We start from the raw sequence: 15,453 nt of genomic DNA on the forward strand, positions 1-15,453 counted from the left end.
GGGGGCTGTTAACTCTGAAATGTTCATTTTTAAACTCAAGCCTTTTTTCTCTCCTTTCACCCCTCCTCTCCTCCCTCTCTCTCTCTCTCTCTCTCTCTCTCTCTCTCTCTCTCTCTCTCTCTCTCTCTCTCTCTCTCTCTCTCTCTCTCTCTCTCTCTCTCTCTCTCTCTCTCTCTCTCTCTCTCTCTCTCTCTCTCTCTCTCTCTCCCTTTGACAATCGTGCTCTCTCCCCAGGCTGTGTAGTAATGATAGCTATTTGACTGCCATCAGAGGAGCTGGGTAATGGTCTCTAAAGAACCATTTCAGACTCAACCTGGCAGCGCTGGCCTCCCAAAAACATATGCTTGCCTATCAAGAGGTACCACCGCACCAGACACACTACACACACATAAGCACACTCATGCACACACTCATGCATGGACACGCACAGTACTGTGTTGCGTAGAGTCATGCCCGACTTAGGTAATGGACCACGGGAATACTTGTGAGCTGAATACCAACAAAAATAAAAGAGACGGTAATAGTGTTGTTGTGGTTAGGGTAGGGACTGGGGGCTGAAATAATACTAATATCAGACTCCTCTTGTAATTAAATGTATAAATGAGATTGTAAACTGAGTTGTAGACGGTTGTAGAAATCAGACAGGTAATGTGCATGTATAATTTATCTTTAATATGTTATGTACTTCATGTTCATGTTGTTTAGATGATGGTTCTCTACTGCAGTGTGATTTCCCAAAATGTTGTTAATTCTTGAAAGATTTTAGGCTTCCTTGTGGACACCAGGGACCTTGTAGAAAATAAAACCAGACATTTCCATGTTTAATATATTTCAGATTATAGTACAGGTAAACTTTTCTTGTGATATTTTGCACCGTCTCTGGGAAATTTCTGCTACTCTGCCTCCCTCTGGTGGCACATTCCAGTACGTTCTTTTCATTCAGAAAGTTTTCCATGGGTAGGTAATGTGATTGTGAAACATGGGCTTTCCATATTAGCCATATTGTTAACAATTCATTTGTATTTTTCTTCCACAGAAATGACCAAGTTCATATATCTGGAGACCTCCTATATACTCAACCATAATTCAAACATTAATCCAAATGTGTGGAGAAAGATATGTCGGTGATTAAATGGGAGCTTCTGCGCTACTGTATTTGTAGTCAGTTGAATTAACCTGGCTCACAGGTCATGATAGCTTTTCTCTTTGAAAGAGCAAAGCTCCAAACTGTCAGTCAGGCTGTTGAAGGGATTACTTGCAATTGACAAGCTCTCAGCCCATTGAAGAAAGCCGAAGAGAGAATTGATTATGGCGACAAGGTCAAATATGCTTCCCACTAATACTGATTTTTGATAATATAGAAACACTTATTTTTTGTGTGTTAATTCAACTTTTTTGCTGAACCTAATTGAACATTATTTGTGTCTCAGTCTTTGTTTTGAGATTTCTCCAAGGTGTCATACAATGGTTTACAAGTACTCAACTGACAGCACATCAGTTTTGCTGTACTGTATTTTGTTGTTAAATCTTTAGCTACTCACTGTAACTTCTCAAGCATGACATATGCAATTTATTGTACATTGCTTTATTATCAAAGCTTCTGGCGACAATTTAATAGTGTAAATAATAATGTAAGGGTCATAGTGCATGTCTAAGGTTAACATCTCTGCTTATAGGATCTTGAACAAATGTAAACAAAGGATAGATTGGGCAAAGCCAATAACGGTTAATGAATGTCTTATTGTTCCTGTGCTTAGATGAGTCTGTATATGTGTGTGTGTGGTTCAGGCTTACTTGTCCCATACGCGGTCAGTCACTGACAGATGGAAGGTTCTGTGTCCAAGACGCGCCCAAGGAGAGGAGGAGGGGTTTGGGGCTGCTATGGATTAGATTGGTCTAATAAAAGAGTTGGATCATTGAAAGGCAGATTAGGGGCCTGTGGTGGAGACTGTTTTTCGAACATGCTTGGGATTTGAAATGGATCGACAATATGTGTAGCATTACGCAAACATTAGGCAACATAGCCAGTGAAATGCTAAGCAAACAACTTATGTGACTGAAAAAGAGCTAGAGAAATGTTTTCAGTCACAGTGAATTGGTCTTCAATAGCTACATGTCAGGCATCTTTGAATAAGCATCTGTTTGTTACCTCCACCTACACTCACACACCCATATGCACATTGCTGTAATAAAGATGACCAACCGAGCTCGGAATCAGAGAAGTCATGTAACTGTATCCTGAGTGTGCACTGGAAAGCCGATCCCCCTCTCAGGCCACTACCACTGGTGCTGGGGGAGGGCTCTGGTTACCCAGCTTTGTGTCAAAGCGCCATCAGCAAAGAGTTAGAGACTGGGGAGGAGGACAAAGGCAGGAGCACTATAGAACGGGTGGATTACTGGGCCTCCATAAAGGGTCTCTAGTGTAAGAATACGTCCAATATAGCAAAAGAGGAGAAAGGACGTATAAAAAGAAACATAAGAGGATAGGACAACAGGTGAAAGGGAGGTAGAAAAGGTGTCGAAGTACACCCGAAAAGCTGCACTGTACTTCATGTGCCGTTTGTTGACAAGCTGGCCTGGCATCTTAGTGGGCACCTTGCACACTAACATGCTTCTATTTCTCGAGGTCTCGGTGGAGAATGATGTGTCTTTTTAATGGATGCACATGTCTTAAGGATGTGACTGAAGTAAAAATACTTAGAAGAGGACAAGGAGGAGACAAACCAATCAGATGTCAGACTGAAGGACTGAGACGACTAAGGCATCGAGAAGAAGTAAAACCGTGTGACTCGGTCTTGAGCATCTCTTTAAGAGATCAGTAGTCCCACAATCTCAAAGGCAGCCAATGAAGAGGACAAGAGATGCAGGTGAATTGAGAAGGAAAGGGAATGAGAAAGAAAGCGGGTGAAAGAGGTGCAGAGGAAAAGGAACCGTTGGGATCAGGGTGACGTCAGCAGCTCTCTGGATTGAGGTGTTGAGTCCTCCTGATTATAATCTGATCTGATTAGGAAACACAGGGAAAAAATCTCCAGAGCCTCTGCAAGCTCTCCGGGGAGCAAGACGTTGTTTTTACCGAGCGGAGAGGCCAGGACCAAGGACAAAACTAGAAGAGGAACTTAGGCCTAATAAAGAAAGTTAAGGCCTGTATCTGAAGAGAGTAGGCTACACTAAGGAGTCTATAGTGAAGTGGACTTCACTTTACTCTTCCCCAATAAGAAGCAAATTAATCGGGACACATAGGAGAGCTAACTTTGTAAGTCTACAGGCTGATCAGCTTCTTCTCTGGACTTTCAACACTCTCTGGCTTCCATCTGGGTTGTAAGCCAGGATGCCCTCCAATGGCAGTAAAGCCCTCAAGCTACAATTCGGGCTTATTAATCACGAGAATCGCTATTTAACAGCGGAGGCCTTCGGCTTCAAGATGAATGCTTCAGGTCCAAGTCTTAAGAAGAAGCAGATCTGGACTCTAGAGCATGATGAGCAGGATGGTCAGGTGGTTTACTTGCGCAGTCACCTGGGTCGCTACCTGGCTTCCGACAAAGATGGCAAGGTGAGCTGTGAGGCTGAGACCAAAGAGAACGACTGCCGCTTTCTGATTGTGGCACAGTCAGACGGCCGCTGGGCCCTGCAGTCCGAGCCATATCTGCGCTTCTTTGGAGGTTCGGAGGACTACCTGTCCTGCTTCGCTCAGACCATTGGCGAGGCAGAACTATGGGCCATGCACCTGGCCCTGCACCCACAGGCAAATCTGCTCAGTGTGGCCCGCAAACGCTATGCCCACCTAGCATCTCCAGAGGGAGAGATTGCTGTGGACAGCAACATCCCCTGGGGTGTGGATGCTCTTCTAACTCTTGTGTACATGGACGGCAAATATTGTCTAAAGACCAGTGACAGCCGCTTCCTGGGCAACGACGGGAAACTGTCCTCTGAAAATGGCCGTGGGACAGGCTACACCTTGGAACTGAAATCAGGCAAATTGGCCTTCAAGGACTGTGAGGGGAAGTACTTGACCCCCATGGGGCCCACTGGAACTCTGCGCTCTGGACGCTGCTCCAAACCTGGCAAAGACGAGTTGTTTGATCTTGAGGAAAGCCATCCGCAAGTGGTGTTTCAGGCCGCCAACAGCAGATTTGTCTCCATCCGACAAGGTAAGTGGTGCTGGTTGAATTTCTTTTGACATTTCCCTTCACAGGAGGACCACGTGCTTCTGATATCATCAGTGGCCAGCCTAATTTTTTTGCTGTAGAATCGAGTGAATACAATCTTCAACTTGTGAAAGTACATTAAATAACAGTTCACCTTAAAATTTATATTCTGTCATCATATACTTAACCGTATGTTGTTTCCAAATATGTATGACTTTTTATACTGTGGAACAGTAATATTTCGTCTCAGTGTTTTTGCCTGTAAAATGAAACTCAGTGGGGTCTAATGTTGTGGACAAAAACAGAATATTCAAAATATCAGATTTTATGGTCTGCAGAAGAAAGAAAGTCATACAGGTTTGCAATGGTTTGAGAGTAATAAAATGATGGCAGATTTTTTTGGGTGAATTATTCCTTTAAGGAGATTCAAGGGAACTATCAATATAAGGTTTGTCCTCCTCCCTTAGCACTCCTGTGGCGACTTGTGTAATAGATGTGAGTCCTCATTACAACTATTAAGTACTTTTAATACCTCTTGGGTAACCAGATAGCTAAAGTATGGAGTGCAGACATGTAAATGTCAATTGTAGATTCAGTGAAAATTTAAATTTTCAGATTGAATAATATGCTAAACAACTTGATTTTAGTATTCTGAGCATAACTTGCACTGTTGTGCTATCAGTCTTGCTCCCCATTAGTGTTTTATATGCAAGCATACCAATGCATGAAAATAAATTGCATGCAAAATTGCAGCTGGATGGCAAACTATGCACACATAGTCAAATGGAAACTAGCCTGGAGAGCAGGTGAACACTGAGTCACACCCATGAGCGTGACCTCACAGAAATAATATATGGCAGCTGTCTTTTCAGCTGAGTTGGCCAATATTAATCTGCCAGACATAGCCAATTTTTATTCTCTGGCCATGTGCTCTGCTAACAAACACACTGCATAATTGTAGTTTCCTGTCTTGACTGAGCAACTAAGTTATGTAATGTAAATCTTGCATGCTGGAACATTATCCATTATCTCCAGTGCAGAGCTCTTGGTAAGCATTTTGAGCCACCTGCAATAGATAAATTACTGGAGAAACTGAATGGCTTTGAATATCCGCCATAGTAAGCTGGGTCAGTAACAGATCCTGTCCCCTCCAGTACACTCATCCATCTCTCTCCCTCTCTCTTTTGGTCTTACACTTTCTCCTTCTCACAGATGCACACATACATACATTTTTTCACAGAGTGATATACTTTTAGCCAGTGCTTTTATATAACAAAATAGGAAGATGCTCTGATATAAGCACATGCACGCATGCACACACTAGTGGCGAGGTGTGATAAATAATTGAGTGGACAGGGGCATTTCAATGATGGTGGAGTCTGCTTTCAGAAACACAAGCCTTCCGCCGCATTTCTTTATCTGGGGACCATGCAATGTGCTGGTCTACAATGGGGACACACAAATCAGAGAGTCCTTCAGGAGCAGTTGGGTTCTGCCCGACAGGGGGAAAAAACCAATGGGGGGAAAGGGACAATGGAGTGTGAAAGTATACAGCAGAAAGAAGAACAAGACAGGCAGGAGGAAGAAAGATCAGGCACAAAATCACAATGAATAGACACATAATGCATTATGGGTGTGGACAGGTGAACGGTATTGCTTTTTTGTCACTGTAAAAAGATCATAAATCAAAGACTTTAGCAGCAGTTCCCTGGGGAGGACATGATGTTGTATTGTCAGTTTAGTTTACCCATGGGATAGAGCGTTTTAATGCCATCCGAAAAGTTTGTGGTAGCAAAGCATGTGCACCAAGAGCCAATTTAGAGCACAAAGAAAATGATTTACTTTTAGTCGCTAAATAGGTTGCAAGGCATTATACAAATCCAAAATTGTTAGGTCTGAAATGTTAGCATCTGAAGCCATAGCTAAAATCTCTGGATTGTAATCAAAATTAGGAGGTGAGATGTTTGAGTCACACATTATAACTCTTATCGAGTCCTACAGTGCGTTTCCCTTGCTTCAAATGGTTCAGTGTCGATTCAACATTAAGAAACATGAAGTATCAACATATTGGCAAAAATAATCCATTTCATTATGGGTGAAAAAAGACATGGAAAATGACACAGGCCAGATGGAACATTTGTTCTTAATGAACAAGAAGCATCTCTCCCCATCTATTGCACATTCATTCTGTGCAAAAAGCAATTAGGTAAAGTGATTCTGCTAATGGATGAAGCAGTTCATTTCTTTTAGAGAGTCTCTACATGATGAAGGGAACCAGAGATGACTTGAGACAGGACTGCCAATCAGCTCTGCAGGTCTGACGTTCATTAAGCCCCAGGCCTCTCGCCCTGGGACACAACACAAACTCACAGATGATCTTTTAATCAATAATGAGTAGTGACACTGCACAGTAGTTTTTCAGAAATATCACTATTACTAGCCAAGACTATGTTTATCACTTTAGTTTAGTTGTGGTGTACTTTTATGCAGTAGCTCCATGCCTGTTGTGTGGCTTTCATTCTTGAGTCGGAAAGATGGCATGCAGTCAGGCGGGTGGATCTGTTACCATGTTCTTCATCACCTCCACAGTGTTCCCCGGAGCATTCTAATCCGGTCCGGAAGGTGAAAAGAAGATGAGCACAAAGAGATATTGAGATAAAAAGAAAGAAAGAAGCTAACAAAATCAAAAATACAGTGGATTGTGGCATCACTTTACCATTAAAAATTAATCTCAGAGTGACTATCTTGCTACATTTGGAGATCACAGCTTTAATGTGGGCCAAATATTTCCAAGTAGACATCTTCACTTGTGTAAGGGTCCAAAAGTCTGGGACCGCTAGTGAAAATGCTTATTTTTTGTAGTTTTATAATTTAATCAAACAAAAATGTCATGACAAATTATAATATCAACATGACTAAAGTTAAATAAAAATATTAAAATGAGTTTCAGGATGTTCTTTATTAGTGACAGCAGCACTAGAGCTTTATTAAATGTATTTTTATTTTTTCCAGATTGTCAATGTAGCCACAGACTTCTGAACACCGTAATATACTACATGCATGTTAAACCAAAACATGCTCCTTTTGTAGTGTTCTCCCATGCATCTTTTGTGTTCTCCGATCTGGTACGCATGCAGCGATCTACTTGCCCCAGTTTTGAGAAGGTCCTCTCGCTGTCTCTGGGTACTGTTACATTCCACAGAAATGGGTTGGTAAATTGAGAGGGAGCATTCTGTGATGGGAGTGAGGTCATTCGCAGGAGTTCAGGATTGAGCTCAGTAATCACAATGCCGTGGATGAGGAATGATCAACAGAGGAGATAGAGTGTCCTGCCCCAGCTGGCCTCTCTTCTTCTATCTTTGGTGCAAAACTAAAGCAGAGTCAGACGTGAAATTGGAAAATAAAGTGTAACGGGCCGCAGAAATGAAAACCGCTGCAGCAGAGTGAGGTTTGATCTGAGAAAAAGAAACATCTGAAGCTGTTTCTTTTTCGGTATCCCTGATTTTGTCTTGATTAGAAACTAGACTTTGTTTTGGCGACTTTGGCTGGTAGTTGTGCTTTGGTTCCCACCAAAACAATGCGTTAACACTGTGTGTTCTCATTATTGTCTTAATCATGCATACCACATGTTCTATCACTTAAAGCCATTAGGAATTGGATTATAGAATCCAATTTCCAAGTATGACCAGATAGTCTATTGATAAGCCATTATGATTTGTAAAAATAGTCCATGCTCTGTGAGAAAAAGTGACAGGCGGAGAGAGAAACACAAGCACACATGGATAGCCTAAATCATATTGCAAAAAGAAGAAGAAAAAAAAGAAGCATTCCACGGTGGAGTGATCGATGGCCACAGATTCTGCTGATAGGCCTGGTTTCTTTCCCAGCGTGTCTAAGGCGCCCTGCAGAGTCCCGTCGAAACAATGGTATTACTTCAGCCTCCCGACTGGTTTTCCTCGGAGCTGGAGGATTGTACATACGCTACTCAAAAAAAAAGCTGCTTACTGGGCCCTACGGTGCAGCTTTGTGTCTCTTTGCATGCTGAGAATTAGGAGAGGTTGCAGCATGAGAAGGGGAGGGGCAGGAAGGATGACAGGGTGGAGGGAGAAGGGGGTAAGGTGCAGGATCTGGCCTGTTAAAGGATTAAGAAAATGATCAAGGGATATTTTTGGATACATCCACTTTGAGCCTTAGCCACTACAATCCGCTTGACGCATTTTGCACGACGCCGTCTGTTTTGGTTGAGATCATGTCATTCAATCATTTAGTTGCACTACTAGACAAAAGTTTGGACACACTTGACTGAAGTAAAAAAAAAAAAAAAAGCCTTTGAAGACCTCATACAGTAGGTTGAAAAATGTCATCTTTGAGAGTTTATTTATACTTCATTTCTATATTTTAAATGTTTAGTGTCATTTTAAATTAGTTCTATACACATTTAATTAATTAATATGTATTTTGCAGGGTTTAAAAATTTTTTTTTTTTTAAACAATGTCATAAGCATATTAGAATGATTTCTGAAGGATCATGTGACACTGAAGACTGGAGTAATGATGCTGAAAATTCAGCTTTGCATTAGAGCAATACATTTAATTTTAAAATATATTCAAATAGAAAACAGTTCTTTCAAATTGTAATCATATTTCAGAAATTACAGTTTTTACTGTATTGTGATCAAATAAATGCAGCTTTCGAGCAGAAAATACTTATTTGAAAAACGTGTGTGTGTGCGTGTGCAGATAGATAGATAGATTCCATTTCAAATAGCATTTGAAAACTCAAACTTATTAACATTTACAACAAATTTTGAATTGTCTGACCATATTTTGCCACTTACAAGTAAACAAGTACCGTATTTGTACTGTAGGACTTGGTCCTGTGTTCTGTTTTCAAGATGTTTCTTAAAGAAAGCTACAGTATGCGTTACATTTTACTCTAATGAATGCCATGAAACAATCCCAAGACTAATTGGCATAGAAACCCAGCAGGGTGCAGCGAAGCCTCTGACCCTGCCAAGGTCGTGGTTTCTATGCCAAGGTTTTATCGGTGCAAGGAGAAAGATATAATCACAAGTGGTTTTGCCCTACTGCACTGAATGATAATTCAGATGCATAGTCAGAAATAAGATGTTTGTTGTTTGCCAATAACAAAATGCATGAATATAGGCTACTTTGAGCAAAATACACAAGGTTTTTAAGAAACACACAGAGTCTACACATGTTACACAACCCAATAGCTTAATTATGATTAATGGCTTGGATATGAAAAATGTTTCAGACCTCAGCCAGTGGTCTTGTTGTGTAAATGTTAATGTTACAAATAATACAGTGATTTGGAATGGATCTGTCATTGTGACTAATTGAGTAAACCTCCTCATTTCAAAACAACAGTAATCTCGCATTGATATAAAGGATGTTTATAGACAGCGGAGTGACATGTTTGGGCTCCATTAACTATATATGTGAGTCTTAAATAAACATGGTCTGTTGTAGACATTGCGCCAGAACAGGACTCAGAATCAGGTTGATGCCTGTCGTGCGTGGCAGTGAAGTTAATCATGCTTTGTCTCACTTCAGGATTCCAAACTGGGGGAAAGTTCAGGACAAACACATGCTATCTCGGTTAAGCTGATACATTTGAAATGTACTTAGAAAAGCATGTAGTATAATGTTCTAATAGTCAATGTCAGTCGGTGTGACTTTTTTGTTTGAATACTTCTATTTAGGGAAAATTCTGAAGTTTTAAGTAAGCTTAAAGTTTATTATTTTTTAATATATGACTATATTTAAACAGCAAAAATTCAGCTTATTAGCATATCAGCATATTAGAATGATTTCTGAAGGATCATGTGACACATGATCATGTGACTGGAGAAATGATGCTTAAAATTCAGCTTTGCCATCACAAGATTCAATTACATTTTAAGATACATTAAAATAAAAAACAGTTATTTTAAATTGTAAAAATATTTGACAATATTGTTTTTTCTGTATTTTTGATCAAAATGCTGCATTGTTGAACATACTGCTTTCAAAAACAATTTTAAAAATCATACCGAACCCCAGACGTTTGAACGGTAATGTAAAATATTAATTGACGTTATGGAGCTTTTTCAGATAGGCTATTGTTACAGTTTTACAACCTAAATGAACTTCTTGTTAAAGTTTAAGCTTGTTAATTTAATTGAGACAAGTATTGAATACTAACATGTCCAATAGGCCTAAGTAAGACTGCTAATATGTTTCAGGCACAATTTCAAACTTTTTCTGAATTAGCAAAAATGAGCTGTTCTCCCATATTAAATGAAAAACAAGTTGTGTTTGTCTTATGTGCTTCAACAGGAGTGAGCGTCTCAGCCAATCAGGACGACGAGACAGACATGGAGACGTTTCAAATGGAAATTGATAAAGACACAAGAAAGTGCAAGTTCAGAACTAATGAAGGGAATTACTGGACGCTTGTCGCTCATGGAGGCATCCAGTCGACAGCTACTGAAGCGTAAGATTTAGCTTTACTTTCAAACTTTCTGCTATTAATTCTCTTTCACTTATAAGCTATGACATGAGAGAAAACAGCAAAAATTATATTACGCATGTAACTATTGGTGAATGCATCCAAAACACAGTAACAGTGAAGCCATCTCATTTTCTCCTGTTTTCTGTGGGTGTACATGTTATCGAACAATGCATTATACATTATGAACACTAATACGTACAATCTCCCACTGTGTGCAGCGGTGCCAACACCATGTTTGACATAGTGTGGCTCGGTCGACGGGTGGCACTGCGAGCCAGCAATGGAAAATACGTATGCACTAAGAAAAACGGCCAGCTTTCTGCAGTCAGTGACTCTGTGGGTGAGTTCACATGATGCTACACACACACACACACACACACACATATATATATAATTAAAATAAAAAGTTATTTGAAAACCGTATGCCACCCTGTTTTTTCCTCCAGGTGAGGATGAGCAGTTGATTCTGAAGCTGATCAATAGGCCTATTCTGATCCTGAGGGGAGAGAATGGTTATGTATGCCACCACAAGAACTCTAACACACTGGACGCCAATCGCTCCGTGTATGACATATTTACACTGCAGTTCAGTGATGGCGCATACCAGATTAAAGGTGAGTTTTACTTCAGCCACATTTTCCTGTACATTTATATTTGTATTTCCTGTAATAGATTCAAAAGCAGCTTTCTAGAGAGCAAATAACAGCTTTTATTTCCTGGAAATTGATTTAAGGGCAAAAAGAGCTTCTGGCAATGACTTCTGTTAATTGTAATCAGTGTCAGAAATGTCAAAGCGTGTTAATTAACCAGCTGGTATTGATTTTCAAGGGAACTTGTTTACCTTTAAAAAGGCATACAGTATTTTCTTAAAACCATACAACTAGAATACAATATTGTGAAATAGACCAAATCTAAGACAAAAAAAGTTCACCATTCAACATTTAACCTGTTAACTGTCAGTGTCCTGGTGGCGGGACATTGCGTTACCATAGAGTGCTGCAGGGATGATGTATTTGTGTAGGCCAGTCTGAAAGTTGCATCACACTGGTTCCCTCGACAAAAACCCAATAGGATTTTTCCATTGGCTTTTGGATTATAGCAGAAAATAAGGTCTGAGACTAACAAAAGCTCATTATTGTTACATGTTTTGTTCATTGTGATAATCTTCACAAATGAACACAACTTTTTTTTTAAGCTTAAATACAATCGGCAGGTTTGTGTTTTATAACCAAACTACACCATGGTCACATCACATGACTTCAACATTTCCCCTGAAAGCTCGAGTTATAATAGTTTGCAAAGTTCTTAAATTCTCATTTCCGTGTTTTGGCCTATATTATAAAATACATCCCCCAAAAAACTTTTAGCAGACTCCTCCCCCTAGTAGGCAGTCTCATGTTTCAAATTGTACAAAATCTTTTTCAAATCTTTTTCTAATCTTTCTAATCTTGACAAAACGCATATCTTTGGTAAGGTCTGAGACTTAAGGTTCAAAACTTGGCCACTGTTTTGTGATAGAAGTGACATTGTGACAGAAAAGTATTAAAGGCACAGTATGTAATTTTCGCCGCTAGAGGTCGCATATTCAAAACAATAACAAAGGCGTAGCTTGATGAAGCTGTGAGGGAGCGTGGAATGATGGGAGTTGTCGTCTTCACCTTCACTGCCGATGGAAATCAATCCGACGGGAATCACAATCATGTTCATGGATGAGGTAATGAAATAAAGTTTTATAATCGTTACGTTTGATCACATGATTTGTCGAATTAAATGGAGGGGTAACGCAACGCAGCTTTACGAGTTCAAAACAATCACACTAAAAGTACATTTGAACATACCCACAGCATTTGCAAAAACGCTGACTTACTATTTAACACACAATGTTTAATTACACTGCCATAGACTTGAGCGCTCTCCATTTTGGAAATGCCAGACCGATATTGATCCTCGCGTTATTTCTCCTCTTGTCCAAAACTCTTCTTGTGTGATTTGATTCACTTTATCAGACGACAGAAACTGCTGCAAACAATAACGAATAATTGTGGTCCATGACAACTGTGCGAAACAACAACAGATTGTCGTGCTAGATGCTAAAACTACTACTTCCCCATTTTTTTTCATTAAACTGAAAAAGAGTGTTGAGAAAAACTGTTGAGACTGTGTTGAGATAGTTTCCACGGCAGTAAAAGCGGAAACCGAGGATAAAGCGGATAAAGCGGACATGACGCAATTGGCAGGCGACGCAATGAGGACGGATGTTACACTGCTTAAAATTGTGAATTTCTCTGAATTTAAATATTTGTTGGAAATTGGATAATTTTGGATAATTTAAGTACAAAAGTGCACAAAATATATACAACTGATATTTTAATGACAAAACTCTTACATATTGTGCCTTTAATTTGACAGGAGAAAACATTTAAAAAAAAATAAAGGGTGAGAGAGTAGTGACAATCTCACAGGAACCTCTATTTTTGTGAAATCAACTTCAAATTTGGAAACTTTACAAAGTTATTTGGTAAAATATGTATTTTGTATCAAATATATATATGTATATATATATTTTTTTATTATTCAATGCATTTGCTTTGCAGTAAACTGAAACTTCTGTCTTTTTTCCATACTTTTATATCTGCAATAATCTGCTGAGTGTATTTTTTAACCTTAGCTCTTTATTCCAAAGCATTCATGAAATACAGTTCATGAAGTTCAGATGCATTTGTGCATTTTCACGTCTATGCTCAAAATGGAGGGTGACAGTTAACAGGTTTTAAATATGTAAATAAAATGTAAACATAATTTGTATCACTTTTGCATTTTTTGGTTATGTGCTTATGAACACAGAATTATCCAGGGTTCAAGTCATTTATTACCGGTAAATGAAGCTGACCAGTATTGTTTTCCTACAGGTGCTGGTGGAAAATTCTGGTATGTGTCCAACAGTGGTTTGGTGTGCTCTGATGGAGACACACCTGAAGATTTCTGCTTTGAGTTCTTAGAGCATGGACGGATAGCTATGAGGAACAAGCACGGCAAATACCTGCGAGGAGACCAAGGAGGCAATCTGAAAGGAGACGGAGAGAATGCAGACAGCTCTTCCCTCTGGGAATACTGACACCATGTGGACATTTAAGTAACTGTCATTCACCTGTGTTAAACTCTTGGATTTACAGATGTGAGAAAATAAATTGGTACAGTTTAATGTTCGGACATCTGTTTCCCATCAATCAGCACTTAATATAGAGTCAGTATTCAGTATTACGCATGTATTCATGACCGTTTCTGATTTATAGTCCATATACAAACATGACAAAAACCATTATCATTATCAGCTCACTATTGCACTGTTATTAAAACTGTGTGAGGTAATAATCATGCATAAGTCTGGCATAGCATGCTATTATTTTAGCAAATCACTTCTAACATATCTGTTCGTTTGCGAATTGACACATGGAAATTCATTATTGTTGTTTTTCTTTATTACTATTTTTTAAACCCTTTTTCTTCTTGTCTTTCATGCTATTATTTGTTACCATGTCAATGTCTCTCGGCTCCAGTGAAGCTTATTTTATTCTCTGGGCTTACAGACTGCTGTGTATATTATATGGACATACAAGTCATAGAAATAGGCTTGGCAAATGAACTCTTCTTGTTGTTTCTTTAAGCTTACATGGCAACTGACAGGAAAGCCAAGCAACCACGGATAGAACAGAATACACAGTAATTACTTCATCTCACCAAAGAGAAATGTACCAGGATTAAATTCATTTTATTCCCTATTGTGATTTATTTGCTTTTTCTTTGCTTAAGACCATCTGGAAAGGTTTTACAAATTAAAATTCTGTCTCCTAATTTTGAAGGAATGAATTTCATTTAGCTTACATTTACAGTAACCTGGGTTTAGTAAAACAAATGCATTGTTTCTGCTGTGAAATTACGTAATTGGCTGCCGAGGCATCAGAATGGAGTCTCACGCAGGCAAGCAGTGTTTTGCTGCTGCTGTGCCTCTCCACAGTATTGCTACCGACAGAGAGAACACAGTATTGTTAAGAGCCCTGTTTTAAAAATGAACTGCTGGAAGCTGCAGCCGATAAGATAAAAAGTGTAAACCCAATAATTCTCAACTGGAGGTATATACACTTAATGTTTCAGAACATGAGCTTTACAGAGAAATACCATTTTGCATTCAATTATGAAAAAGTTAGGTTATTAGGTGGGCATGTGGATGTTAAGGGAATATTCCATTTGATCATTTTGCAGACATTATGGATTGGGAAGATTACTTTAAATGAAACAAGTAGCAACATTTTAAATAAACATTGTTGTGATCAGATATCTCTGAACGAATGTTCTCTTAACATTACTCGAACAATATTGCTCATAATTTTGAGAGAACCTTGTCAGAACGTTTGAGAACATTCAGAAAGTTCTGAGAACATTCCTTATGGCTGTGCTTAGGCCATTGGTTAAAGGAGACCCTATTTATTATTATAATGACACATAAAATGTTTTATAAGGGTTATATGCAGACACAAATTACCATTCATTGTGTAAAGAGTGGCAATGAAGTAATAATATAAACTCATGTTTCTTGTGGTTAGAATGTGTGTTCAATTCTGAGCAGTAAAAAGACCCAACATGTCCTCCATAGCTTGTTAAAGCATCTCCAGTTATAAAGTTTGCAACAGTGCACTGTTCTGTTTCAGTGTATCAGTGTTCAGAGTATCTGTACATAGCTCCATCATAAATTCCATTTAGTAATGTAAGCAGTGATCATGCCATAAAAAAACA

The 15,453-nt window shown here is 39.1% G+C and overlaps 1 protein-coding gene across 2 annotated transcripts; it reads left to right on the plus strand.

Moving 5' to 3' along the window:
- Window positions 1-2,350: 2,350 nt before the first annotated feature.
- Window positions 2,351-15,439, plus strand: fscn2b (fascin actin-bundling protein 2b, retinal). 2 transcript variants are annotated; one of them, XM_079596260.1, is made up of 5 exons: window positions 2,351-4,148; window positions 10,488-10,644; window positions 10,881-11,002; window positions 11,109-11,276; window positions 13,572-15,439. In XM_079596260.1, exons 1-5 carry the CDS (start codon window positions 3,329-3,331, stop codon window positions 13,775-13,777), a joined length of 1,473 nt encoding a protein of 490 aa, XP_079452386.1. In that variant the 5' UTR covers window positions 2,351-3,328; the 3' UTR covers window positions 13,778-15,439. The 2 variants fall into 2 exon arrangements, with proteins under 2 accessions (XP_079452386.1, XP_079452387.1); XM_079596261.1 differs by lacking the exon at window positions 13,572-15,439 and adding an exon at window positions 12,237-12,761 and having other exon boundaries at window positions 2,440-4,148.
- Window positions 15,440-15,453: the final 14 nt, after the last annotated feature.

This window comes from Phoxinus phoxinus (genome assembly GCF_949152265.1).
Source record: "Phoxinus phoxinus genome assembly, chromosome: 21".
Taxonomy (NCBI): Eukaryota; Metazoa; Chordata; class Actinopteri; order Cypriniformes; family Leuciscidae; genus Phoxinus; species Phoxinus phoxinus.